The 24,040-nt window shown below is 42.1% G+C and overlaps 2 protein-coding genes across 3 annotated transcripts; one reads left to right on the top strand and one right to left on the bottom strand.

The window, feature by feature from the left end:
* The first annotated feature begins 803 nt into the window (after window positions 1-803).
* Window positions 804-21,154, top strand: ergic3 (ERGIC and golgi 3). 2 transcript variants are annotated; one of them, XM_008408202.3, is made up of 14 exons: window positions 804-1,006; window positions 4,332-4,402; window positions 5,848-5,935; window positions 6,003-6,122; window positions 12,484-12,580; window positions 12,680-12,845; window positions 13,994-14,051; window positions 15,829-15,843; window positions 16,685-16,716; window positions 16,825-16,921; window positions 19,941-20,005; window positions 20,089-20,225; window positions 20,445-20,500; window positions 20,570-21,154. In XM_008408202.3, the coding sequence occupies exons 1-14, from the start codon at window positions 919-921 to the stop codon at window positions 20,647-20,649; spliced, it is 1,170 nt and encodes a 389-aa protein (XP_008406424.1). In that variant the 5' UTR covers window positions 804-918; the 3' UTR covers window positions 20,650-21,154. The 2 variants fall into 2 exon arrangements, with proteins under 2 accessions (XP_008406424.1, XP_008406425.1); XM_008408203.3 differs by lacking the exon at window positions 15,829-15,843.
* Window positions 17,055-19,393, bottom strand: romo1 (reactive oxygen species modulator 1). The gene is made up of 3 exons (XM_008408200.3): window positions 19,235-19,393; window positions 17,651-17,781; window positions 17,055-17,272 (listed from the first exon to the last, which is right to left on the bottom strand). The coding sequence occupies exons 2-3, from the start codon at window positions 17,779-17,781 to the stop codon at window positions 17,164-17,166; spliced, it is 240 nt and encodes a 79-aa protein (XP_008406422.1). The 5' UTR covers window positions 19,235-19,393; the 3' UTR covers window positions 17,055-17,163.
* Window positions 21,155-24,040: the final 2,886 nt, after the last annotated feature.

Genomic DNA, 24,040 nt, shown 5'->3' with positions numbered 1-24,040 from the left:
TATTCATTTTGTTCATGGAGACTGAGAATCCATTAACACTGGAACGGATTCAGTTTATCAGTTCCAGTGTTTTCTTTTGAAAATAAAGTGTTTCTATCTATGGCAGGGAATCACATGCATTATTACGTAATTTCCATTAAATCAGTGTCAAAAGGTCTTGAAACAATATTATCGTTTATCACAATAATATTTTAGACAATTAATCGTCCAGCAAAATGTGTTATCATGACAGGCCTAATTCCAAGGAGTTTTTACTTTTACCTATAAGCTACGGTGCAATATTTTAATTAAACCGATTTTAGAAATAGGAAATGGATGTGTAAGTTATTGCAGATCCAAAACCCAAAAAAGGTTTAGCATGTTTTGTCTTTATTAAATGCATCAAGTCTGCAAATAATTTTTGTTTTTTAATTAGGTTTGGATATATCAGACAATGCAATCCTATTTGCGATAAATACTTTGGCCGCACTTCAGACCCTCTGGTGTAAAAAAGCCTGATCCTCAGTAATTCAATCAGTTGGCAAAAACCCCATTTACCACTTTAAAGGTTACAATAATGTACATTTTTCACCTCCATTTTGTCATACAAAAAAAGGTTACCAGAGGTTTGTCAACGCAAAATTGCACACAAAGGAAAAAGTGTTCTTTCATGTAAACATGAACAAACATGTTTGTTTTTATTCTTTTGTTTTGTTGTTTTCTTTTTATTGAATAATTCTCGTCATTTATACTGTCAAAGGTCCTGATGTTGAATAAAGTTTAGCAGAAAGAACAGCAGAAGAAATTGACGCGGCTGCCGCTGATTGGTCCAACGGTGTGTCACGTGGTCCGGAAGTGAAGGGTCCCGATGTGTTTCTGGAGTGCAGGAGGGTTCCGATAAGATTCTGCGGTGTTCGGCTGGATTTCCTGGTGGAGAAAATGGACACATTAAACAAACTGAAGCAGTTTGACGCTTATCCTAAAACTCTGGAGGATTTCCGGGTGAAGACGTGGGGAGGAGCGACCGGTAGGAGTCTAACCGACCCGAACCGCGGGGCTAACGGCTGCCGCTGGTGCAGACAGCAGGGAAACGGTCGTTATTTCTGTGTATCGGATCATTTTTACAGTTTAATTAGCATATTGTAGCTCCTCGTCTTTAAACCTGAACTCTTGTACTTTCTGGGAGTTTATTTCACAGAACGACTAAAAACTCAATGGCACTAAGGCAGCTGTTGACAAATAGGTTTATTTGTATATATTTTTAATGATTGAGCCTGTAGTTATATATTATTATCAGGTAGAATAAACTCGGTTTCTTATCTTCCACATCAAACAGCATGTAGACATTTGTTACCTTTTTAAAACATCGAGGTTTTCTTTCAAAACTCAATGGTTCAGTTAAAAGATGCAGAGAAATTAGAATTTCTGATCACAATATAAAATATTTAAAAGCAATAAAATTACAAGAAATGTACATAAAACGGCTACATGTTAATGAATTGCCTTCGGTGACTCGCAGTTTTTATTTAAATGCGTTAAATGAAGTTTACTGTCATTTTTTAACTAATTCTGCAGCTTCGAGTCAAAAAGCATAAAAATTCACTAAATGTTTCTACTTTAATTTTCTACTTTTTTAGACCGAAATGGAGAGAAAAACACATTTAGGGTTGAAAATATCCTTTAAATAATCCTCATGTAATCACAACCTGGGATTTCCCAGAATAAACAGTCAGATGTGATTCGTTACTTTAATTAAATATCCCGTTTAAAAAATGATATTAATCTCTAAAGATGATGAGAATTTTATTGAAACAAATTAACAATATTTAGGGAGGAGTGTCTTAAAAATACAAGAGATAAAAACTGGTTATAATAAATAACCCTATTAGAACAAATAACAGATATGAGATATAATTAAATAAAAGAAAAATACAAATCTAAAGATTTTATTATTTATTGAACTTTGTTTTTAATGCATTTAAATGATGTATAGAAATGTATTTATTCCAATTTTATAAAAAATTACATATTTTGGGGAATATTGGAAAATAAATGGCAACTTTATTTATCACACCTCTATAAGGACATTCAACGTTCTTCACAGGAAAATATAGCAACAAAGAAAACTACATGAAAAACTAGAAATATCTCCGTCCATCCATCCATCCATCCATCCATCCATCCATCCATCCATCCATCCATCCATCTTATCCGGGTCGGGTCTCGGGGTCAGCAGCCTCAGGAGGCCCAGACTTCCCTCTCCAGCCTCTTCCAGGTCCTCCAGGAACCCCAAGGCGTTCCCAGGCCATAGAGAGACATCGTCCCTCCAGCGTGTCCTGGGTCTCCCCTCCTCCCGGTGGGACCTGAACTCCTCACCAGGGAGGCGTCCAGGAGGCATCCTGACCAGATGCCCGAGCCTCAACTGGCTCCTCTCGACGTGGAGGAGCAGCGGCTCTACTCTGAGTCCCTCCCGGATGACCGAGCTTCTCTCTCTAAGGGAGAGCCCAGCCACCCTGCGGAGGAGGAAACCCATTTCGGCCGCTTGTACCCGTGATCTCGTTCTTTCGGTCATGACCCAAAGCTCATGACCATAGATGAGGGTGGGAACGTAGATCGACCGGTAAATCGAGAGCTTCGCTTTTTGGCTCAGCTCTCTCTTCACCACGACGGACCGGTACAGCGCCGGTCTGGTACAGCGCCTGACCGGTACAGCGCCTGCTTCACGGCCCCAATCCGCCTGTCGATCTCCTGATTCGTGAACCCAGAGATTGGTTCTGTTGTAAACAGATATTTTAGTAATCGAGTAATCTATCGATTATTCTTGCGATTATTCGGATAAAAAGGATAAAACACTTTTATGACTGTAAAACATAACAGCAGAGTTACTATCGGATATCAACATCAGTCCAATTTTTCACATTTGAGCTTCCCTAACAGTTACTTTTCTGTAGTTTAGAAAATTAACTTGTGACAATAACAGCTCACTTTCTAAGTTAACCTGAAGCAAAGTGATAAAATCTGAAGCAGGCTATTATAAAAATGTCTATATTCCAGCTTCCTGTTTATGATTCATCTTCAGTCAGTTTCATAGATGAACTCTCACCCCGACAGACATTTACAGTTTTGTGTTCATGTTAGACGGATTTGGCTCCTGAGTTCGTCACACAGAAACTCATCTCCCAGGTCAGTGACGTCTCGATGCTCTTCGCCACCCATTGGTTGCGACCAGGACGATATGAATTTATTTTCCGGTATTTTCAGTAAAGCTACGCATCTAAAGCCGCCCGCAGTGTCGGGTCGATCCGCTCACCGTGTAAATAATCCAGCCGTTCGCTCTGAACCGGAAGGTCCGGAAGGAGAAAGGCTGCCGAACTCCAGGCATCGCTCCAGTCATTTTAAGGATGTTTCTCGTTTCCCAAAAACGATGAAAACCCGGCATCATCATCAATCAATAAAACCTCCAGGCTGAACTTGAAAATTGGACTCTATGCCGCTAACACTTATCTTCCGTCAACAAGTCAGGCGGAAGTCGGAGCTACGCGTAACGCAAGGAACGACCCGGCCGGAACACGGCGGCTAAATGATGACACATATTTTAACGAGGCTTCGAGGCAGGTCAATTTTCCTCAAGAAATTTTAATAATTGAGTACTCAAATCACTTGGTTGCATCGAGGAATCGCCTCAGTCCTACCAGAGATACTTGAAGTCCTCCACTTGGGGCAGGAGCCCCCCGATGCCCCCCCACCTGGAGAAGACTCTCTACCCTCATCAAGACCATGGAGGAACTGATCCTCATCCCGGCCTCCAGCTCCACTGATCCTCATCCCGGCCTCCAGCTCCACTGATCCTCATCCCGGCCTCCAGCTCCACTGATCCTCATCCCGGCCTCCAGCTCCACTGATCCTCATCCCGGCCTCCAGCTCCACTGATCCTCATCCCGGCCTCCAGCTCCAGCTGCAGATCCCGACCTGATGAAGCCAACAGATCCACATCATCCGCTAACAGCAGAGATGCTAAGGCCACCAAAACGGATCCCCTCCACACCTCGGCTAAACTCTGGTTTAGAAATATCTCAAACAAGTAATCTTAAACATCAAATAAAATGAATATTGAAATTCAAGTTTAAAATACAGGATATGATTAAAGTGACCTTTGACCTTTCAGAGAAAGCTACAGCAATGTTTCTGGAACTTCAGGTTTTCAGACGGATGAAAACCGGTTACTGGGTTCAGTGTTTTTTTTACCAAATTTAAATTTACTACGACAGTATGAATTTCTAAGAAATGTCAAATGAAGATGCATTAATTCACATTATGTTGATGAAATCAGATGTTTCCACTTGTCTCTGCAGTGACCATCATCAGCGGCGTCATCATGTTCGTCCTGTTCGTCTCTGAGCTGCAGTACTACCTGACCAAAGAGGTGAGCTCCTGACCCCGGTCCGGTCCGGTCCGGTGGCTGACCGGACACATGCTGGTGGTTTTTATCGGGATGGGAAGTGCAGCATTTCATCAGGAAGTCTGTTAATCGATCAGGTTTTGATCCTGCTGCTTCCACCTGATTTTCAGATTTGATCTCATGGTCAATAGAAAAGGAAAACAACTAAAGTTTTCACCAGAACTTTCTAAACATTGGGTCTTTTTCACCAGGGAAGCCGAATTGAAACCAACTGAAACTGAGCTTAGGGAGCAGCGGTGAACCGGTTTCCTGCCGGGCCGGTCGGGTCGGATCAACTCGGGTTCCTTGGAAGGAAATGACTCAGAGTTTTGGGCTGAAAAGTATTTTCCTTCTTATTTGGAAGTTTTTGCTGCTTTTGTTAGATGATGAAAAGTTTTGCTAAGAGCCGGAGGAGCAGAGTTGATCCCCTGATCTGCTTCAGGATCAAATGTGACCGTGATTTAACCCTTTAACAGCTGGAGGTTTTCCTCCAGGGTCTGACCGTTTTGTTGGTTGCATGAAGTAAACGAAGCAACACATCTTGGAAAAACGTTTTTCTCTCTCTACCTTAGCAGCTACTTTTTAAACTCCTACCTCCCAAAGCAGGAGAGGATCTGGACCAGAGGATCCTCACTGATGCTTATCTAGGAGGATCTAGTTGATCTGGATCGACATCATTAGCTTTTCTTCCTCTGGTTTGTTATTTTAGTTCCTGTGAAGCACTTTGTATTGGCTTGTTGCTGAAAATGTGCTATATAAATAAAATGACCTCTTTCTCCAGGTTTAGGTTCGACTTCCAGGCTGTTGATTTATTTTTATCCATCTTTCTTCTTTTTAGGGCTGCAACTAATAACTATTTTATTCATCAGTATTGATTATTTAGACAATTAATCAGATAATTTTTAAAAAAATATATTAGAAATGCACTAAAATATGCAAATAAACAAATTCTTTTTAAAATATTGTCTAAAAGTTGATAACATTTCTTTGATCATTTCCAGCAAATTATGCAGATAAAAATTGTTCAATATGAGAAAAGCTCAGGCTGATCAGGAGATTATTATTGATTAACTGATTAATAACTGGATGCAAAATGTTCTTAATATGTTTTAAGCTTTGAACCAGGTGAAGAACAGATTTGTAATTAAAGAAGGTTGCTTTTATCTTGAATGCAAAATGTTTTTGTCCAGCTAACAATAAATTATTTTACGATTAGTCTCAATCATTTCAGCCGTTTTTTCATTTGAAATAAACTCTAAGCTTTTCTATTGAAGTTGTTCATATGCATGAAAACCCAGCAGAGTCTCTGAGCCCGTCTGCCGACGGGACAAACGAAGGGAAAGTAGTTTTTTCGGCTTCGTTTCTGTTTCTGTGTTTCTGTGGGACAGTTCAGTGTTTAGGGGACGTTAACGCTGCGTGTCGTCCTGCAGGTCCACCCGGAGCTCTACGTCGACACGTCGCGAGGAGACAAACTCAAGATCAACATCGACGTCATTTTCCCTCACATGCCCTGCGCCTGTAAGTGCTGCTGTTTCTCTGCCGTCTGCGGCTGATGGCGGCCGCCGCTCACCGCCATGTTTGTCAGATCTCAGTATCGACGCCATGGACGTGGCCGGAGAGCAGCAGCTGGACGTCGAACACAACCTGTTCAAGCAGCGGCTGGATAAAGAGCTGAACCCCGTCACCACCGAGGCAGAAAAACACGGTACGCTTCACTCCAAACACAAACCAGTTTGAGTCGTTTGCTGGACAAACTGGAGAGAAACTGTAAACGCAGTAAGAACCTTTTCACATGTTGCAGCAACTTCAGGCGGCGCTGCCGAAATGGTTGGCAATCCAAATTGACGTTTGCCTTATGTAATTATTAGTCATTGTAATCAATCATTTCCTATTAATAACATGAAAATTCTTTAGTTTAATCGGGCACCAACTCAGTTTTGTGTGAAGGAATGAATTCAGCAGAAGAAACTGCTTTTTTAACCATTTTCAAATAATATAATCATTTCATAATAATGCAAGTTCATCGTTTCAAAGATCAGTAAACTTAACTTTTGTAAACACTTATCACTGTAACTGGAAGATATTTTAAAAAGTCCAAAATAAACAAAATGACCAAAAACAATAAATAAAATTGGAAATAAAAACCACACGCAATCGAAACCTTAACAGAAATGAAGTCAAAAATATGAATCATCAGAATGGAAATGATGGAGCTCATTTATTGTGACAGGGTCACATGGTTCCCCTTAGCCTTTATCATTAGCTTCTGCTAAATGTCAGGCTGTGGCAGGTTAGCATTAACAGAACTAATGTCTATGATTAGTGCTTTAGAGTTAGCACAGCTAACTCCAGGGTTAGCACAGCTAACTTTACGGTTAGCACAGCTAACTCCAGGGTTAGCACAGCTAACTCCAGGGTTAGCACAGCTAACTTTACGGTTAGCACAGCTAACTCCAGGGTTAGCACAGCTAACTTTACGGTTAGCACAGCTAACTCCAGGGTTAGCACAGCTAACTCCAGGGTTAGCACAGCTAACTTTACGGTTAGCACAGCTAACTCCAGGGTTAGCACAGCTAACTTTACGGTTAGCACAGCTAACTCCAGGGTTAGCACAGCTAACTTTTTAGCTGAAGGGTTTATCCTGCAAAATCCCAGAAGCTGCAGCACTAAAATCGCACTGCAAAAACACCAAATCTTACCAACTATTTTTGGTTTAGTTTCTGCTGAAAATATCTCATTACACTTGAAATAAGACAAAACTAACAAGAAAATAATTCCTTAATATTGATGAAAATAACTTGTTCCACTGCTGGATTATTTGTTTTTATTTTTATTCTTTATTTTTGAGGCATTGAGAAGATCACAAAAGGTCAGTTTCAGTCTGTGATCTGATACATTTCTTCTCCTTACATTTTTATTTATGAAAGTAAAACAAAAAGAGAACAAGGGGGTTTTGTTTTGGAGACATACTTTTATGTATATAATCTTTCTTTTCAAATTCTCATCAATTTAGTGCATATTGTGTTTATTGACATATGACATCCATTTGGACCACAAGATGATAAACGTTTAATTCATTTGAAAATGAATTAAACGTTAATCTTTCATTAAGACTCTATTCTTCTACATAGGAGGTTCAGGGAGGAGCAGCGACTGGTGACGGGTTTTACAGGCTGTCATTCATATTTGAAACAGATATTTTGCGTTGTCAGGTCGGCATTCTGTCACCTAGAATAAGAATATTACATTGAAAAGGTATTTTTATATTCAAGATATTTTCCATATTTCTGTGTGTTTTTACCCAATAATGTCTTATAATTGTACAGTCCCAGAATATATGCCAGTGGTTGGGTTCTGCGTCTCCACATTGCCTCCAGCACTCAGGCTCCCCCTGGTATGAGAGATTTTCTGTTTCAGTGTTATAAAAAATCTAAGTAAGCATTTCCAGTTAAATTCTCTGTACGAATTGGTACATCTCCAAACTGTCATGCAGTAATTATGCCACTTTTCTTCTGGTATTTCCATTTTACTTTCCTTTTCCCATTTTGTTTTCACATATAAAGAAGAATGTGTTTTTTTACTCATAAGCCCCTTATATAACCGTGAGATAATACCTTTTTTGGACTTGGCCTGATATGCTGTTAGTATTTCTTTAAGCACTGGTTCCTGTTCATCTATATGTCTAATAACTTCCTGATTAAGATAATGGCATATTTGTAAATATTTATAAAAATCCTGTTTCCCCAGGTTATAACTCGTTTTAAGTGTTTGAAAGTCTTTTACTTGTCCTTTATCCATTAATGAGAAATGTCTTTAAATGTCCAACTACGAATCCTGTGTCTGTTTGATTTGGTTTAAAGTCAGGATCGTAAGCACACCATCTTATAATTCTTAGCACATCATGTAGTTTATATTCCTGTTTAACATCTGTCCAGATTTTTAATTGGGATCTTATCCAAGGATTTTCATTTTGGAGTTTAATCTGTCCTACATCTTTATTCCCCAAGACTTCCTGTAACGGCGTGTCTGGGTTCAGAGACAATTCGATATCCTTCCATCGGGCCTTATAGTTTTTATTTCATAGGTTTATCAGTGGTTTAATTTGAGCCGAATAGAAGTAGTTCTTTAAATGTGGTACATTCATGCCCCCTTTTTCTTTTGAAAGCTGTAGTGTTTTAAATCTAATTCTCGGCTTTTTTCCATGTTAAGTTTTAATTCAGTACGCAAATAATTTGGTGGATTATAAGTAAATGTCAATATTTGTGTTTTTTTCACATTCAGTTTATATCCTGCAAATTCACCAAAGCTGCTCAAACTCTGAAACAACGTAGGCAGTGATGTTTGGTTCGCTTATGTATACCAACACGTCATCTGCATATAGCATCACCAGAAATGTTTAGATATTTTCAGTTTGTCGTATTAGTTGGGCTAACGGTTCTATATAGAGGGCCAACAGTAAAGGAGAGAGTCCACATCCTGGTCTCGTTCCACGCTCTAATTCAAAGGTATTTGACAGATATCCATTGATTTTTATCCGTGCGAGTGGTTTTGTGTATAGTGACCTGATTATGTCAATAAAATTGCAGTGGAAACCAAACTTCTCAAGTACTTTATATAGAAAATCCCAGCTTACTGAATCGAAAGCTTTTTCAGCGTCAAGGCCGATCACTGCAGCCGGTGTTTGGTCTTTCTGAATGTGGTTCAGGATATGCAATGTACGACGTATATTATCATGGGTTTGTCTCTGGGGGATAAAACCGGTCTGATCGGTATGGATACGTTCTGGGATTCTCCTTGAGAGAATGGATGTAAATAGCTTATAATCAATATTAAGAACAGAGATAGTAGGTCTGTAAGAACTGCAGCTGAGATGGTCCTTTCCTTCTTCTGGAATGACTGATATTGTAGCCTGTTTCCATGTTGGTGGCATTTTACCCTCTTTCAGAGCCATGTTAAGAATTTGAAGGAGGAACGGTGATAACTAACTTAAATTGCTTGGATGGAAATCCGTCTGGACCCGGAGATTTGTTTGTTTTAAGCTCTGTGATGTCAGCCATTAACCTTTGATTTTGATCATCTGACAGAACAGGTGGGTTAAGTTGTTCAAGGAACTGTTTAATTTGCTGCCCATCTTTTAAGTTTGGTTGTGTGTTTAATTGTTTATAGTAAGTTTGGAAAGCTTGTTGGATTTCATTTTGTTTAAACACACCTCTCAGAATTTGGGTCTCTTATTTTGTATATCCTGTTATCTGCTTGTTGTTTTTGCAATTTTCTCCCCAAGAGTTTAGCAAATTTGGCGCCTGATTCATAATATCTTTGTTTAGTATAGATCATCTTTTTCGTATTTCTTGGAGATACATTGCATTAAGTTTATTTCTTAATATTTTAAGCTTTATACTATGTTCTGGTTTTAATTCTTTCTTATGTTTTGTCTCAACCTCTTTTATTTCATTATTTAATTCTGATAGTTTTAATTGGTTTGCTCTTTTTTTGGACACAAAAAGATATAATTTTACCCCTCATAACTGCTTTTAGTCCCAAACCATTTCTGGACTAACCTCTCCATTATTGTTTTCTTTTAAAAATGTGTTTGTCAGATTTGATTAGTTTTGTAAATTGGAGGTCATTCAGTCACTCGTATTTAATCTCCATTGTGTATTTTTAGGGTCCTCGTCTAATTTTAAAGTTAATAATAAGGGGGCATGATCAGAGAGGCCAATGTTGCCTCTCACAGTTACAGATCCTATGACAATCTCTTTTAAAAGTAAAGAAATAATCTATTCTAGAGTATACCGTATGTGCATGAGAGAAATGAGTGTAATCACGGCTAGTTGGTTATAAACTCCTCCAGATATCTATACCACCGTATTCTGACATGAGAATTTTAATTTGTTTTGAAGAGTCCAGCCATGGATTAAGTCTTATATTCCCGTCTCCTCCACAAATAAGTATACCTGTTGATTGTCCCATTAAATCAAATAGTTTATATAAAATGAAAAGTCCCTGCCAGGTGGAACGTATACGTTACATTAGGGGTGTAGTGATGCAATAATTTCACAATATGATATACGATATTCTGGTCACGATACGATATATATCATGATGTTTGTTGAGCGATACAATTCGGTACAATTCAGTGCATTTTTACGATTTTCTGAAAGATTTTAGAAGGACAGAGTGATGTTGGTGACATTTTGTTCCAGACTTGAATTTAACTGAAACCTGATTAAAAGCACCAACTACACAATACCTGACTCTGATTGGACAGTCTGACAGTCTGCAGCTGGACAAAATGAATCCAAGATGCAGTGAGAGAATTAGTTTCTGTCATTTAATTCATGTGGATCTGACATAAAACTCAAAAGTTTGAACATAATCCAGGAGCAGAGTGGGGAGATTATCAGCTCTAGACTCTCAATATGCTAATGATTGATTGCACTCATGTTTTTTCTTTTGGACACTGTGGAGTCCTAACCCGAACCCATTTTGGAGTAAAAATGCAGCCACATTGCTGTCTTTTGGACTATGGGGGAAAAGGCTTTTCTACCTCGGCTCCCGGAGTTAGCCGTGGCTGTAAGCTGTTTACTACTAGCTGCTAAAGTCGTGGCTCCGCATCACCCCGTAGTGATCGACTCCCTGCAGCTGCAGCGCCGCTATTCCCCTGCTTGGATCTGAGTAGCTGCCTCAGACTGCCAGGATCTCATCGTTCTCTCAGTCTCTGATACTCTCTGTCTGTTGCTAATGAGAATGATCGATCAGCCATTGTTACCATGGAGATCCTCCCTGCGGTTTCCGGCTGCGGGTTTTTCCTGCTGAAAACACAGCGCCGCTGCTGCTGGATGTTATCAACCCTGTTCATTCTGCAGGTCCTTTATATACAGAGCAGAAACCGCTAAGATAAAAACTAATTATGAAGTGAATGATACCAGATCTCACTGCTTTTGCAGCTGCTCCGTTAGCGCCGCTTCTCTTTCACGGTTATTTGCGCAACTTTACTTCGTTTCTCAGCAGCAAAATGCAGCCCATCGTTATTTATTGAAGCTTTTAAGTGTCCACAGACACAGAAATCTAATGTTAAGTTTTGTACGTTTGGAAGCTCATTTCCTCTCACATAACCGGAAAAGCGGGAAATGGCGGCATTTAAAACGTGAAGAAAGTGACAACTTTGCCGAAACATTGTTTGAGCCTTCACGGTGTCCGTAGTTCCCCACGCGCTGCTTTCTCAGTGCTCACCACGAGCACGCGCGTATTTTGCCGCGTGGGCGGGGCGGAGCGGCAAGAAGACGCAGGTGGAACCGGATCTGATGGGGAAACGCGGATTGACGTAACACCGTCTTGGTCCTGACCCGGAAGTCCTGACCCGGAAGTCCTCCCCCACTGCTGGATTATTTCATAACATGACATTTTTCCCATGCAAAACTGAAAAAATCCATGAGTGGAACTAGAACTTTTCAGCAATATTATTAATTGTGCGGCAAAGCTAAAGATGTTTGAGGGCCGCACTGGGATAACTCGGGGAATTCTAAAATGTCCGACGCGTGCTTCAAATAAGTCCAAGCCGCTTCTTTGTTGTTGCAATCAACTATTTATTTCACTTTGAATGTCTTACTTCAGATCTTGCACTGACTGACCAGGCCAAACCATCCAATAGTGCCAACAATAAACGGCATTAAACACGGTCAACAGAAATTATGACCACCCGGTGCACCCACTTCCTCAAACATAATAAGCCAGTATGGCTCCCATTCATACCTTCAGTGACAGCCACGCCCACCTCGACACGCCCACCACCCAAGTGTCAAAGGCATGCGCTCCCGTCACCTCAATAATCATTCATTTTATTCATATGGCTCTTACAATTATGAAATTATTACTGAAAATAAGCTGCTCGGTCTGCTGAAAGTCACTTGTGAGTTAGTTGTCTTATTTAAATGTTTTGATATTTGCACCAAAAACCAGACAAAAATACTTTGTAAGATTTTGTCCTTCTGCAGTGAACTTACTGGATAAGAGACGGCATGAAGCTAACGTTGTTTTATAGTCACAGATGGTTCTGTGTTGTTCAGAACTGGGTCAGGCTGAAGATGGGGAAGCATTCGACCTGAGCACTCTGGACCCGAACCGATGTGAGAGCTGTTACGGCGCCGAGACCGAAGACCTGAAGTAAGAAACGCCGCCGCTGCCGGCCATGTGCCTGCTGCCATTACTGCTGCTAACTCTGCGCGTGTGTGTGTGTGTCCATCTGCACGCGTGTGTGTGCAGGTGCTGCAACACCTGTGACGACGTGCGCGAGGCGTACCGGCGGCGCGGCTGGGCCTTTAAGAGCGCCGACACCATCGAGCAGTGCAAACGCGAAGGCTTCACGCAGAAGATGATGGAGCAGAAGAACGAGGGCTGCCAGGTCTACGGCTTCCTGGAGGTCAACAAGGTCAGACCTTCACGCCTCGCCAGTGGTGGGCAGTTACTGTAATCTGATTACTTTCTTCAAGTAAGAAATTGCAATTGCAAAAAAAGTAATCAGATTACCTTTACTTCCGCACAAGCAAGCTTTGTTACAAAACCCAGATTTTGTTGGCCTCTCATCACATATGATGTGCGTCGTCATGGTAACGGGCAGGTGTTACCATTGGACAGGTAAATTGGAGCGCAGTATTCTCGTCGCCGTGGCATCCATGTCACAAGAAACGGTTTAATTTGATGAAACTTTATACGATGGAATATGCAGAGAAGTGATCTGTGTTCAGATCTCCCTGAAAGATGAAAACCGTTTGTGTTCTGCAAGAGGCAGACGGCGATTTCATTCAGCGTCTCTGCTGCGTCGACTCGGCGGCCATGTTTCCTCCGACTGGCACGACAGTTTTAAGCTGCAAAGTTGTGAATTAGGATTGTTTCCATTTCCTGGTTTAGAATCAACACAAATGTTATTTTGCCAGATGTTGCTAGCTAGCATGGCTGTAACAAACAGGAAGTAGCGGCTGCTTGCTAGCATGGTGTGGGAACGGCTCTCCCCTCTGAGCTGAAGGTTTGGAGTTTGAAATGTTTCAGGAAAGTTTAGCTACATCTGAACTTTTCCTTCTTTTCTGCATCGAGTCTTTCAGGAAAAGCCAAACTTTTTGGCAGAATTGAGACTTTGTATCAGATTTTGTGGTTTCCATCAACCGTTTCTGAAGCAATGCTTCAAAATGTGCATAAAAATGTTGCTGGAAACAAAGGATTCCAGGATCTTTAGAGAAAACCGGCCCACAGCATCACAGATCCTCCGCCGTGTCTACCAGCTGCGTTTTCTCCTCAAAGTTCCTCATCATGCTAGTCGACACGCTGAGCTCCGTCCACCTATAGATGGCGCTGCTGCTATCGTTGCTTCATGACAGAAAGTCTTGGATTTCAAATTAAAAGCTTCTAGAAACACTGATCTGCTTTATTTTGTTGACGGTGCCAATAATCGTCCTCCTGTTGATTTAAGGCTTTTTTTAAGCTCAGCATTAACATGTCTGAGTCTACATATATTTTCTATTCATAGTAATTTTTCTCATTTAGAGTAAAATTGATCCCGAGTCGTTTCACACTTTGTTTCAGGTGGCAGGAAATTTCCACTTTGCACCAGGAAAGAGTTTCCAGCAGTCGCATGTTCACGGTGAGAACGTTTCATCTAACTGAGCAAAGCCTTTAAACGCCCTTTGTTCTGTTTTACTCCGATTTATAGATGCGTATAAAAGTCATTGAGTTCAACAGTTTAATTCAGCTGGAATCTAATTTCTGTTCCTCAAAGCAAAATGAAGAAAATATAAACTGTATAAGAAGTTTTTCATTACCTCCTTCAGAATAAAGGGTGTTTGTTTTGGAACCTCTGACTGATTCTCATGTTCATCCATCTGTCGTCTTTGTTCCACCCTGAACAACCTCACGCCCCCTGCTGGTGGTGGCGAGTCTCTACATGTCGCATGAACGTCTCCTTCCCCACTCAGCTCCTGCAGACTAGCGGCAGCAGCAATTACCAAACGTCTGCTGAGCTCATCATACCAACTATTAAAAATGGCTGCAAACAGCCTAATGATGTGCTGAAAGAGCAGGAGCCTCTTAAAGGGACAGAGGCCCATTTTTCTGACTGAACTAGCGCCAGTCATTTCAAAGTCCTGCTGATAATTGGATTCTAAGGTGTTAAATATAACTGTAAATCTTACATCACAGCATAACTTCAGATGAAGCTCTGCTGCTTCATCCCTCATTTAAATTTGTTGGTTTTTTATGTAAAAGTTCTTATAAAGATACGACTTTATTCTCTCATTATTTTGACTTTATTGCCGACTGTATTCTTTTTATGGTATAAATTTATTCTCATGATTAAAAATAAAAATGGCAGCCTGGCTCTAATATTCGTAAAGCTGACCTGAATTTAAATCAAGATGGCCGCCCTGGGCGATGACATCACGCTGGACTCTGAAAACCCAGAGAGGAAAAAAAATCCAAAGCAAAAATTAAATATTTAAAAGTGATTTATCGATTGTTCTAAACTGCATAAAACCTTCTAGTCACTGCAAAAACAGAATCTTGTATTTTTGGTCTAGTTTCTCCAGCAAATATTTTATTTCAATGTCAAATTTATTTATATAGAAATTTTAAAAACAGGTTTAAAACGGCACAAAAGTGCTTTACAAAATTATGTCAGGTGAAATAAAACATTTGCTCCAGGAACTAAATGGCTTTGTGGTTTTGCAGTGAAAGCTTCCCATACTTTTAACACGTTTAGGAATCATTTGGACCAGCTGTGAAGTTTTGACTAACTTTTAGTTTAAACTGATCCAGTCAGTGAGTTTAACTCCCATGACCCGTCCAGGCCACCGTAGTTCTGTCTGCATAACGAACTGAAGCTGCTTCACCCTCTGGGATTAATGAAGTATGTGATTCACTCATTCATTCACTCATTCATTCACTGTTTTAGCTGATTCTTCCTCTGTGGCATCAAATCAGGGCAGGAAATTGAAACGAACCCAAATGTTCAATCATCCACAATGGGTGATTTGAACTGGGAAGGTTGGGCTGAAGCCTGCGGCGGTTTTGGTTTCCTGTGCTGAAAGCGACTCTGATTCGTTCGTCTCATCGATATTTAAAGTGTCGGCAGCAGAAACGAGAGACGAGAATCAATCCAGAACCTCGTTGAGACCCAAACACGTCCTGTCCTGGAAAGATGTCTGCTGTGGGTCGGGCTGCACACTAGTTCTAGTTTAGCGCACAAGTAACATTATTTATCTTTATATTCTTCATAATTCACAGCTTATCGGTCGATTTCAACCTGATTTTGAGGTAAATTGTCTGGAAACTCTTATTTTGGAAAGCTGTGCAGCTCCACCTTCAGCTGTCGGGTTTCATGTCTGCTGCTCTGTCCCAGTGACTCTTCTCTCTTCTTTCTGCAGTGCACGCTGTGGAAAGTAAGTCCATCTTCCTTTATGCCAGTGAATGCATGCATGCAGCGTGTTCAGGAAAACCTTTCCCTGTTTCTGCCTTAAACGCATTCAGTGCTGGATCAATGTGAAAAATAATCTAGGTATTAATTTAAAAGTGCATGATTATCAGATCCATTTAGACGTACAACCAGTTTCTCAATGTGATACATTTTTACTAGTTAACTAATAAACGCTGCAGTTCTTAGCCACGAGTCTGACGTCTGATCTATCAAACATTAGAAACCTGATTGGTCCAGAGAAACTCCGATTCAGGCCGCAAAGTGAATGAATTCATGTTCATAATTCACCAACCCATCTGAACTAGATTCAGTCCCACAATGAACAAGTTCTTCTATTCAGTCTCCGTTTGGATCATGGAAGGAAAACAGGTTGAGCTGCAGGTTTCCTCCTCGAAGCGACTAAATAAAACACGGAGGGATTCAAAAGCTCATTTCTGCTTTCAGCTGAGCTGAAACCCAAGAAGATTCTTTTGGACCCGATTCGTTTACAGACCAGAGAAAGTTTTCATGTTCGATGCAACAATTAAGACGTATTCAAGTAGAAAACTGCTTAATTTATGCATTTTTGTGGTTTCGGTGTCATTTCAAATGGGTCGGTGTGTCAGTCGGTACTTTGGCTTTGAGAAGGCCGTGATGCTGATCCTGTTGCCATGGTAACCACTTTGACGAAAGGCGATTGGTGTTTTTGCCCCTCAGTTCAGCTGTTTTTTATCCTGAATGTTCCTGATTTGGTCATTTATGCTTTTATTAATGCGAGTCTGAATGTTTCTGGATTATTTTAAACAGGTTTGTGTTTTTGTTTGCAGTTCATGACCTGCAGAGTTTTGGTTTAGACAACGTAAGTTTCCACGTTTCTCTGGATACATTTAAAATGTTTCATTTGCTCTTAAGAGGCTTAAAGACATCAGTTCAATTCTGAAGCTGCTTCTTCTTCTGTGGTTTGCAGATCAACATGACCCACCTGATAAAGCACCTGTCGTTTGGTAAAGATTACCCCGGCATCGTAAATCCGCTGGACGGAACCGACGTCTCGGCGCCACAAGGTATCGTCCCGCTTCCTGTGCTCATTCTAAAAGCTTCTGATCCATTTTAGAGTTTAATCCCATTTACTGAACTAAATTAAAGCGTTCCACATTAATGGAGCAAAACATGGAGGATAAAAACGGGACTGTCATGTGACGAACCAGAACCTTTATTGATAACGAGACGGCGGGTTTGGACCATGTGGTTATCCGAGTCCCTAGGCTGTACAGTCCGAGGGAGGAAGAGGAGGCAGTGGTCTTCCTCAGCATCGGATTCCCATCCCGATAGCCATGAAGGTGCCAAACGTCCCGCCGCTTTGCATCATGGTCTTCCCAACGCCGCCCATCAGCTCCCGGCCCCGCATCCCGATCCTGCAAACAGAAACTGTTTTCACCAACGGCTAAAACGTTAGCGCAGCCGTCCTGCAAGGCAGACCTCAGGATTATTCCCAGATTATTCCCAGATTATTCCCAGACAAAGGTTCAGTTAGTCAGAAAGTTAGGCTTTAAAATTGGCTAAAATTTACACTTATAAAATATGTAAATGTTAATAAACCAGCTTGTTTTTTTCCCAAGATACAATAATTAGTCATGAAAAGCAAAGACATGTTGAGTTTTCAACCTGAACCAATGCTGAATAAAAACAGCTGAGAGAGAAGTGGACTTTGACTGGGACACTTCCTTTGTCCATCTGAATTTACTTTTAATAAATAAATGATTTTCTGTTTGGGTTTATTGGTCCAAACCCACCTGAGACAGGAGAAAGTCCCAAACATGGCGCCTGCAGCCATTCCCACGGCAAAGCCCATCATGAAGCCCATCTTGACCCGGTCAAAGCAGCTGGGCTGGGTCTGGCCGTACGGACCGACAGCGACCGGCATCTGCAAACGCAACAACAGCTGGTTTTAATCTGAGGTTCGCTGAGATTAAAATCTGCTGCATACAACGAAGGAAACCTGACGGATGATTAGCCTCTTTCTAAATGTGGGTTCATTTCATCTTCATTTTTAATCTTCAAAGCCAAAATCTGACCAGTTTGGATTTCAGATATAGCTGCACTTTGTACAGCACCAACAACAAAAAGGTCTGAATTCTAGATGCACCAAGAGGTTTTTTTTCTGTGGAGGATGAAGATTTGAGAGTTGAAAGTCCAATATTGACCCAGTGAGGCTCATTTTCTGATCCATGCAGGTCCTTGAACTGAACCAGTTTGTTTCTCTGCAGTAAAATCTTCCTCCCCAGTTCAATCTGTCCTGATGCTGCTGTTAAAACGGTACTGAAGAGAAAAACCCAGCAGAGAACGTGTTGGGCTGATTTCCATCTGCTGTAATTAATCACTGTTAAAATACTGTCAAATTATTGCACAATAATTACCAAAACATGGGGCAGCTGAACCAAATGTCAGTTACCACATTTTAGACTAAAAACTACAAAAGCAGATTATGTAAAATATCTTTTAAGCATTTTATGGCAATAATTAGGTTTTGAAATCTCCCATGACTTTGACTGAAATTTAAAATGAGGGTTAGAAATTAGCTCTTAATTCTGTTCCAGCTTTTAATGTGCATAACCTGCATCATGTAGTTAAATGATTGTTCCAGTGAAATCCCTCTGAAAGAGCCGCAGCTACCTGCAGCCTGTCATGATGAATGTTGCTGAGAGAGAAATTGTCCCACAAATTGAGATAAACGTTGTTTTCAAACTATTTTAATATAAGGAATTTTTTAAGCCAATTTTTTAGCTAAATACTTCTAACAGAAACACATTATCCTAATATTCGTGGTGAGTGAAACAGCAATGGACTGAACTTGTAAAGCACTTTATCCCATCATTTTAACCGCTCAGCGCTTTACACTAGAGTCTCATTTATACACCGATCTGCAGGCAGGTTCGGGTTGGGAAGCTGGAAACGACCTTCCGATCACAAGACGAGCCACACAGCCAGTCGCTCTTCATGTTTTTATTAAGTCTGTTTCTGTTCTGCTCCAGTAAATGATGCAACTTTTGACCGCTGCAGTTTGTTGACTTTAATCAGAGGTTTATTTTCACTGCTAGCACCTGTTAGCACCTAGCTGTTAGCACCTAGCTGCTAGCACCTGTTAGCACCTAGCTGTTAGCACCTAGCTGCTAGCACATTAGCTTCTGTCAGGCATCACCGCTAAAGTCCGCGGATTAGAACTGAGTGTTTATCTTTTCATCCCCAAACCCCACCGCAGGTTGTTGTTAGCTTCCCATGCTAACGCCACCTGCGGCCTCCATAGGTGAGGCGTTCACCTTCAGACCGACTATTTTTTACCCACAAACACCGGGAAACGGGACAGCAGGACATTTTACCTTCAGTTACTCTGCTGTGATAAATTCGCTGCTTTGCTTTTCCGCTTAAAATTTCTCTTGCTCTTGAGCGCAGCTGCGATTAAATGTCTTCCTAGCAGCAGACCTCCATAACCGGAAGCAGGAAAGGGAGAGAAATAAAGGCGGAACGGACAGCGCCCCCTGCGGCTCCGTTTATCATTGCTTTTTTCTATCATTTCTTTTAGAACAGACCTTAATAACTGGGTTGTCATTACAATAACGTACTTTAAATGTTCATGTTTTAACTTTAGTTTTAGCCTTAATAACATAAATCTTTATATTTGGTCGTTTCAAAAATTCTTAATACATTTTAAAGGTTTTCCTTTATTTTCCTCAATATTAATCTAATAGCACTGTGAAATAAAATGAAGCATAAATGGGTCCAGTAGAGGAATTGTTTTGTTTACACCAAAGAAATGTATGAAGTAAGACAACATTATTCGCTGACACTTCTCTCTGATCATGAGTTTTTATTTGCCACTTGTCTTCTGAAGTGTTTCGGAACAAGTAATGCAGAGTTGGGAAAATAAGCAGCCAGTTTCTGAACTGACCTCTAAAGTTGCTCTAAACTTTGTTGAGCATCATGATGGAGATCCAGCCAGTCAGAAGCAGATTATTGGACTGATTTGGGTTTTTCAGTTTTAAAATCTGCTGATAGTAAAGTTTAATTTGCTGTTTGTCTCCACAGCATCGATGATGTACCAGTATTTTGTGAAAATTGTTCCAACCATCTACGTCAAAACAGACGGAGAGGTGAGTTAAACAGCTTCGTGTTTATTGTATTTCTTGTTGGACTCTTTTCCACATGTTTTCTGTGAATTTGTTTTTACCTCCAGGTGGTCAAAACGAATCAGTTTTCCGTCACCAGGCACGAGAAAGTCGCCAACGGTTTAATAGGAGATCAGGGTCTGCCGGGCGTCTTTGTTCTCTACGAACTTTCACCCATGATGGTCAAATTCACAGAAAAACACAGGTGAGGTCGTGGCAGACGGCCAGTTTCTAAAACCAGAACGGGGTCGACTGTTGAAATGTCCTGTTTGTCACAGAAATAATCTGTCATGTTTGAACACTTTGAAACCACCAGTTTCAAAAATAACAACAACAATCCACTTTTTTAGCTCAACTGTTGGATGAAACTCAGACTTGCTGTAAATAATAAATCCTTCAGTATAAATGTTGACTGTTTTCTCAGGTCGCTGACTCACTTCCTGACGGGCGTGTGCGCCATCATCGGCGGCGTGTTCACAGGTCAGTCTCCTTCGTTCTGATGCTAACTGAGCAGCAGAGAAGCTCACCGCATTCTCCCGACTCTTCCAGTGGCCGGTCTCATCGACTCGCTCATCTACCACTCGGCGCGCGCCATCCAGAAGAAGATAGAGCTGGGCAAGGCGTCCTAACGATGGCGCCCCCCAGTGGCCGCACAGACCGAGATGCTGAGCACCCAGAGGACAGAAACGGGCGGCGAGGCGGGGGGAGAAACTCGCCTCTTCTCCATGAACTAGACCTGAAACGAACCGAGAGAGAATCCAGGGCGGTGGAGCTGTTTGGACCTTCCTATCCGCCGTTCGGAGACGGACGGGCCGCGGCGGCAGGGCGATGGGAGGACGCCGCCACCAGGAGCAAGAAGCCGCTCCATCGCTACGCTCAGCGTTTGGTAGGAGACCGAGGAGCAGCAGAGACCTTAGTTTACCCCGACGGACATTTTTAAGCTCAGATAATTTATTCCATCTTCTCTGACTCGCGTCGTTCAGACTGTGGAGCGACTTTTATTCCATATCTGAAAACAAAGTGAATCCTCAGTGTTCAGAGGAAACGCAGCAGATCTTCCTGCAGCTCCGCCAGGTATTAACAAGAAGAAGAACAAGAAACTGCTCATTTGCTCATTAAACTACTAAAACAGCTGCTGCTTGTCACTCCTTGCTGCACTGCAAACACATAAAATCTAACCAAGTATTTCTGGTCTGCAGTGCAAATATCTTCACTTGAAATAAGAGAAAATTAACCTACAAGTAACTTTGAACAAGGTAAAGGAGCTTCGGGTGAATAATTCATTAATACATATCAATATTAGTTCCACTGGCAGATTATTTCACTTGAAACAAAACATTTTTCTCATGTTATAAATGAAATAATCTGACAGGAACTTTTTGATAGTTTTATCTTATTTCAAGTGAATTGGAAACTAAACCGAAAAAATAAATTTAGTGTTTTGCAGTGCAGAACCTCCTTTGATTTTCAACAAGAAGAAATCGGATTAGACTCTGGAGCTGGTTGGATGCTGGTTGTCCAGGTAAACATCCATCTGTATCCAACAGACAGGTTCTGCAGCTTCCTGTGGGTCAGACGCCGGGTCAGATCCGGTACCGTCTGTAGTGGGAGGTTCTGATCCGTTGGACCAGCTGATCATTACAGCTGGTTTCACATGATGTTGCTGCAAGTTGATGATTAGAACCTGGATCAGAACTCCGAGCCTGGGTTCAGTCCAGTTTAACTTTAGAGGTTATAAACGCAGGAATTGGTCACTGAATCATCGCTTTGTTTTTCCTGGTGATGTGTTAGAACCGGACCGGTTCCGGTCCAGTATTCCCTCTGTCCCCGTCCTCTCGGATCCAGACGATGGTTCAGTTGTCGACGGTTTGCTGCTGCACCTTTAGATCAGGGCTGTGTGAGAGAGATGTATTTATATTTCGAATGTCCACAAAATGTTTTTAAAGTGACAAAATAAATGTTGAATTAAAGCAGCTTCAGCTCCACCTAGTGTTTCTATTGGTCGACCCGGTTCTACTGGACCCAGAACATCTGCTCCTCCTCCAGCTGCTCTGAGTCAAACCAACCTGTTCCCCTCCTGGCCTGTGGGGGCGCTGCACCAAGAACCACTGAAGGAAACGACACAAAAACCTCTGAAGACGCTGAGAGCAACTTCCTTCTTCACCAGATGGAAACAAGATGGAGGATTTTAGCGGTTGGAGGATTTCTCTCTAGGCTAAAGACCAGGAGCCATTTCTGCTGCTAGCGCTAGGCTAACATGTTAGCTTTGGTTGGATTTACCCAGAATGCCCTGCGCTGTAGGGCATCCTACACATCCTTCCTGCTTTCTTCGGTCCGCTTGGTGTTCACATTCTGAACCAGAGTTCAGGTCATCTGAACCCAGACCGAGGTTTGGAGGGTCAGAGGTCGATTAGCGTTCACACCTCACCAACCGGACCAGACCGGACTTTGATTAGATAAACGGACCGGGTTAGGCTAGACTAAATGGACTAGTCCAAGTAGATTTGAAATTAGACAAAACTAGCACTAGCAACTTTTCCCCAAGCTGTAGGAGTTTGTTTTGTCAGTAATTCCTCAATATCAATAAAAAGTTGTTGCTCCACTGAGATTTTTTTCACTAACATGTTTTCCATGTTATGAATGAAATAAGCTGCCTGTGAAATTAGCACTTTTTCAGAGAAATCACCATGGTTACGGCATCAGTAAAGGAGCTGGAATGCGTCTCGGTGAGAAGCGGCCACTAGATGGCGGCATCATGCTGCTGCTGTCGACTCACCAAGAGCAACATGGTGGTCTGAATGAAACTTCCTGTCTGGATGAGAGTCAGAACCACTTAACGCTGACTGGACCGGGTCAGAACCGGGCCTGCTGGACCAGCACAGTTTGGGGAAAGTACTGGCAAACTGGAAACAATTAAATGGTTCTTGGGTGAAACCGGGCCTGATTGACCGGCTTAGAACCAACGAGGAAGAAACGAGTTTCCCCGGGAAGAACATTTCGTATTATCAGGGCCGGCCCTAAGCCTCCATGGGGCCCTAAGCCTCCATGGGGCCCTAAGCCTCCATGGGGCCCCAAACCTCCATGGGGCCCTAAGCCTCCATGGGGCCCTAAGCCTCCATGGGGCCCAAACCTCCATGGGGCCCTAAGCCTCCATGGGGCCCTAAGCCTCCATGGGGCCCTAAGCCTCCATGGGGCCCCAAACCTCCATGGGGCCCTAAGCCTCCATGGGGCCCTAAGCCTCCATGGGGCCCAAACCTCCATGGGGCCCTAAGCCTCCATGGGGCCCAAACCTCCATGGGGCTCTAAGCCTCCATGGGGCCCCAAACCTCCATGGGGCCCTAAGCCTCCATGGGGCCCTAAGCCTCCATGGGGCCCAAACCTCCATGGGGCCCTAAGCCTCCATGGGGCCCAAACCTCCATGGGGCTCTAAGCCTCCATGGGGCCCCAAACCTCCATGGGGCCCTAAGCCGCCATGGGGCCCCAAACCTCCATGGGGCCCTAAGCCTCCATGCGGCCCTAAGCCTCCATGGGGCCCCATTGAGTTGTTGTGAATTATGTGACGATTATTTGCCTAATCGATTAATCGTGATTAATCGATTAATCACGATTAATCGATTCCCAGCAGGTTTGGATGTTTTGCCTGCACTTTGTTCTAGTTTGTAGTTTTAATGTGATAATTTTTAAAGTCTTTTTATTAATCACAGTGAAGAATTGATCATTAATCGTTAGAATCTCCTCTGACCCAAACTCTCATCTGGTCCCTCATCTCGCTTTGACTGTGACCCCGCGGTGACCTTTGACCTGCCGGTCGTGGCCTGCCGTGTTGGCCGTCTGGTTCTGATTAGTGTTTGCTCACAGTGAGTCACAGATTCAGCAGATCAGATTTTCCCGTCAGCCGCCTGGCAGCGGTTCACGGGAACGTTATCGGGAACGTTTCCTGCTGGCCGAGGTCAGATGGAGGTCAGATGGAGGTCAGAGGACTTTCTGTCTGCAAAGTGATGAAGAACGGAGAAACTTCAT

Source organism: Poecilia reticulata, chromosome 5, assembly GCF_904066995.2.
Source record: "Poecilia reticulata chromosome 5, P_reticulata-male-v2, whole genome shotgun sequence".
Taxonomy (NCBI): domain Eukaryota; kingdom Metazoa; phylum Chordata; class Actinopteri; order Cyprinodontiformes; family Poeciliidae; genus Poecilia; species Poecilia reticulata.
The sequence above is the reverse complement of the archived record's forward strand: the minus strand, read 5'-3'. Positions and strand labels throughout refer to the sequence as shown.

Coding starts and splice junctions, on each gene's coding strand:
- ergic3 (XM_008408202.3), top strand. CDS start 919: ATGGACACATTAAACAAACTGAAGCAGTTTGACGCTTATCCTAAAACT. Junction 12,846..13,993: donor GCTTCCTGGAGGTCAACAAG/GTCAGACCTTCA, acceptor ACTTTGTTTCAG/GTGGCAGGAAATTTCCACTT. Junction 16,717..16,824: donor AGAGTTTTGGTTTAGACAAC/GTAAGTTTCCAC, acceptor TGTGGTTTGCAG/ATCAACATGACCCACCTGAT.
- romo1 (XM_008408200.3), bottom strand. CDS start 17,781: ATGCCGGTCGCTGTCGGTCCGTACGGCCAGACCCAGCCCAGCTGCTTT. Junction 17,273..17,650: donor GGGACTTTCTCCTGTCTCAG/GTGGGTTTGGAC, acceptor TTCTGTTTGCAG/GATCGGGATGCGGGGCCGGG.